This window comes from Silene latifolia, chromosome 3 (genome assembly GCF_048544455.1).
Source record: "Silene latifolia isolate original U9 population chromosome 3, ASM4854445v1, whole genome shotgun sequence".
Taxonomy (NCBI): domain Eukaryota; kingdom Viridiplantae; phylum Streptophyta; class Magnoliopsida; order Caryophyllales; family Caryophyllaceae; genus Silene; species Silene latifolia.
Window position 1 is genome coordinate 120,612,864 of NC_133528.1, and position 4,498 is coordinate 120,617,361.

At 38.7% G+C, this 4,498-nt stretch overlaps 1 protein-coding gene across 1 annotated transcript; it reads left to right on the forward strand.

Moving 5' to 3' along the window:
• Window positions 1-3,289: 3,289 nt before the first annotated feature.
• LOC141649601 (uncharacterized) lies at window positions 3,290-4,098 on the forward strand. The gene is made up of 2 exons (XM_074458287.1): window positions 3,290-3,388; window positions 3,523-4,098. The coding sequence occupies exons 1-2, from the start codon at window positions 3,290-3,292 to the stop codon at window positions 4,096-4,098; spliced, it is 675 nt and encodes a 224-aa protein (XP_074314388.1).
• Window positions 4,099-4,498: the final 400 nt, after the last annotated feature.

Here is a 4,498-nt window from a genome sequence, read left to right on the forward strand (position 1 = left end):
TCTCATAGAGGTTTGGATTTCCACATTATCAGCATAGTGTCTGCAAAATTCTAATGTGATGTCTTCAAAAGTGGGAAAATTCTTTAGGTCTAAGTTGTAGAACCATGTTTTTGGGTGAGTACCCAAGAATTGAGCAAATATTTTAGAGAGCATTTCAGTAGGTACTCCCTTCAAAGCTAGGTAATCCTTTTACGACTTAACATGATGGACCGGATCCTCAGTACCCTCAAACTTTGGAATATCAGTAAGTGCAAAGTTTGCGGATAGCTTGTCTAGAACTGGAGTATAGGTCCTTGCATTTTCGAAATGGATACTTTTCCCTTGGGCTAATTTCAATATATCTTCGATAAACTGAAACCGCTTCTCTAAATCGGATTAAGGTGGGACGGATGAGCCTGTGAGCTTGGACTCGATATTTTCCATCAAAGCCATCAAACGTTCTATTGTCGCACTAAGCTTGTTGATTGCGTCTTCCATTACTTTAAGTCGGGTATTCGGCGGTCTTTCTACAAGAAATTAAAACCCGCACCAATCAATATTTTGGATAAAACCTGCACACCTTGGACTTGACCCAAAAACTTGACCCATATGAGAAGACTCGGACTTGAACGAGACTATAGGTTCGACCCCTAGGTTCATTTTGACATGGGTTAGACTTATGGTTGACTTTAGACATCGGTTTGACCCAAACTTGGGATTTTAACGAGATTCGATGGCATAACGACTCGATTTTAGACTGGGTTTGGTATCACCAAACCCGTGATTGGACCGTGTATGGCCCATGGGTTCGATGGAGGGATGCCTATGTGGGCTAGTTGAGGCGTTCCTTGTGGTTTGACTTGGACTCATGTGATTTAGACCCAAGATTTTAACTAGTGTGATCCAAATGTGTCATATCGTAGATTCTTTAGGACATGGGGTAGATGACCTTGGATAGTTAAGAAACTACCTTAGACTCGACTTAATCTCATGCTTGATTAAGAATCGAGGATTTAAATGGGTTGGATTAATTTGAAAAAAGTTGTATTGAATTTTCGAATCAAAATGGGCATTATAACGGCCTAAAAATGTCCCTTTTAGATCGTTTTTGAAATTTGAAATATTGAAAATGCTATTTTCAAAAATTCTGATCGAAAATAGAGTTAAAATATGGGTAAAAATCTTAACTCTATTACTTCACTTAGGAAGTGAACCTTCTGAAAGTTCGGGATTGGTAAATAAAGTTAAAATCTAGATGAAATCTTAACTCTATTTGGGCATTATTTCGCCTTGGAAAATGGATCTTTTTTTCAAAAGATGATGAGTTTAAAGACTCGGGATTGAAATAGAGTATGTAATTTTTGGAAATTTGGGTAAAAAGACGGACCAAAATTTTGAGTTTGACTGATTGAAATTAAATTTGATTTTTCGAAAACAAAAGCCTATTCTAGACACGGGATTTTCGAAAATTGGTTTGAAAAGCATGACTTGGGTTCAAGCAATCATGTAGTCATTCACATATTATGGATGCTATGCATGACTTAGACTCTTCTAAGTCTCGGTCGGTCTTCTAAAGTGGGTCTATGTCAATGATTCCGCTTCATTAGGGAAGAGTAGACCCGCCATAAGTATTGTACAAAATGGTCGGGAATCCACTTGCTAACCTCCACGAAACCACCTTGGTCTTTAAACCGGATATAGTGGACGTCATCAAGTAACAATGCAATCGATACACGGGCTTGATGGTCCTCCTAAAGTCCCAATTAGGGTTTATGCATGATAAACAAAAATAAAATATGGACTAGGTAAACCTAATAGCCATTATTTTCTATTTTCAAGCTTCAAGTCCCCAGTAGAGTCGCCAAATTGTGGACAAGGGAAATTTACATCCACGCAAGAATATGTGTTTTAGAGTCGCCACTAAATTTTTAAATGGAATTTAGAAGCCAATTAGAGATTTAGGTTCGTTTGAGTTTACGTGTTAGGAAGTTTGATTAAATTATTTAATTAACACCCAACCCCGCCCGTTGCAATAACATCTCTACTAATAGAAAACAATGGCTATATTGGCTACAAGTTCATATATGTAGTCGTTGTTTTAAAACCCTGGCATGTGACATCAATTCTATGTCGGTTTAATGCAATTAAACTTCGTCGAGTTATTTAGCATGTGAAGTTCATTAACTATTCTAGTAAACAAACAAAAAAGGAGATAGAGAAGAAGGTTTACTTATCTTTAGCATAAGATAGATTAGCAAACATTAGTTGCATAACAATTACAGTAACAATTGCAAATCAATCCTGCACAGAGTGCTTTTATTCAAGGCAGAGTGCTTTGTAACAGATTGGCTGGCATACTTCCTGAGATCATCAATCCTGCACAGAGTGCTTTTATTCCAAGGCAGGGACATTGTTGGTAATATTCTGATATGTCAAGACCTTATCAGGCTTTACAAAAGGAAAACTTGCTCTCCTAGAATCATGCTAAAGATTGATCTTCAAAAAGCATATGATTCCGTTGAGTGGGAGTTTCTCAGAGGGATGTTAGAGTGCTTGGGGTTCCCTGTGAGCTTGACTAATCTGATTATGGAATGTGTTAGTTCTACCTCTTACTCTCTTGCTGTCAATGGTGAGACTTTTGGATACTTTCAAGGCAAAAGAGGGCTAAGACAAGGTGACCCCTTGTCCCCTCTCCTCTTTACAATCTGCCTGGAATACTTAAGTCGTTTGTTGGAGGGAATTCAGAGAGTTAAGGGGTTTAAATATCATCCTCTTTGTGCTAGAGTTGGCCTCACTCACTTGTGCTTTGCTGATGACCTGGTGGTATTCTGCAGAGGAGACATGGCTTCTCTAACACTGGTGTTAAGAGCCTTTGAAACTTTCTCCAGAGCTTCAGGATTGAAGATGAATGAAGGGAAATCTAATCTGTATGGGAATGGCATCCCTGAAAGCTTTATGGACCAGATTGAACAGGCTACTGGTATGAAAAGAGGAGCTATCCCTTTTAGATATTTGGGAGTAAATATTATTCCTAAGTGTTTGGGGATTATGGATTGCCAGCAGCTGGTTGATAAGGTGACTGAAAGAATTAGGGCTGTGGGAAGCAAGAAACTTTCATATGTAGGGAGACTCATTCTTATCAAAGCAGTCCTCAGCACCTTGCATAATTATTGGTCACGTATTTTTATCATTCCCAAAGCTGTGCTCAACAAGATTGATGCTCTGTGTAGAGCTTTCCTATGGCATGGCAATGAGGCTAAGTAAAGCCCTGCACTGGTGGCTTGGAACAAGCTGTGTAAACCTAGGAAGAATGGTGGACTGGGACTTAGACATCTCCATAGCTGGAACATTGCTGCTATTGGGAAGTATGTCTGTTGGATATAAGCTAAAGCTGATCATCTTTGGGTCCGTTGGGTTCATGCCATTTATATAAAACAGCAGGTATGGCATGATTATACTCCTTCTTTGTCCTCTAGCTGGGCATAGCGTAAGATCTATTGGGTGAAAAATCTGTTGCAACCATTTTTGTTTAATGAGCAATAGAGAGCACAGAATCCTCAATATAGCATTAAGTTAGGCTATTCTTGGTTAGTTTATGAGGGGGTGCCTGTTGTGTGGCATCCATGGATGGGTAATAGGGTGCTTTTGCCTAAGCATTCTTTCTTCATCTGGCTTACTGCTCAGAATAGATTACTGACTCACGACCGTATGTTCAAAATGAAGATCATCCAGGAGAATAGGTGCCTTCTGTGTGGTCTTGATGAGGAAAGCATTGAGCATCTATATTTTAAGTGTTTGTTTGGTAGGAAATGTCTGGCATTGCTGAGTAGTTGGTTACAGGTGGACGTACCTGTCAATTCAGTGATCCTCTGGTGGGTGCAAAAGAAGATGAAGTCACTCCTCATAAAGCAAATTATTGGAGCTGCTATTGCAAGCATGATGTATCACATTTGGCATGCTAGGAATCAGAGCCGTGTTGATCAGTTTGTTCCTAGGCCTGAGAGAGTTTTTCAGACTGTTAGAATGGATCTGTTAGCTAGAATTAGAAGCAAAAATGAGATGATTAAGAGTAATTTAGCTAGAGTTTGGATTGATAATTGTTTAAGTCGTGTAATATGATGGGGGTATAACCTGTGTATGTGTATGTTGGAAAATTGGCATTAATAATATAACTTACCTTTTCCCAAAAAAAAAAAACAATTGCAAATCAAACAACAAACGAGTGCAAAAGAGCAAACCAAGGAGGGCATGCATAACGAGGTTGGACGAGACGTATTCGGTCAATTTTGGATTGTACAAGACCTATTCTAAGTCAAGTCGGGTTTCATTCATGTGACATGTAGTGAACAATCAAGTTAGATTAAGTTATTTCATAATTAATCTGATTAAAACAAACACGCAATCTCCACTTTAATTATTGCATAACTAAATTAGACATGTGAGTTAATAAAAAAGATTTCATCTTTTATGTGACACCCCCATACTCCAAGTGGCTTACCAGGACCACTCAGGTATAAAG

What these genes read in the sequence shown, in the direction of transcription:
- LOC141649601 (XM_074458287.1), top strand. Translation starts at nt 3,290, where the DNA reads ATGGTGGACTGGGACTTAGACATCTCCATAGCTGGAACATTGCTGCTA. An exon ending in AGCTGATCATCTTTGGGTCC is followed by an intron (nt 3,389 to 3,522) that starts GTTGGGTTCATG and finishes AATGAGCAATAG; the next exon opens with AGAGCACAGAATCCTCAATA.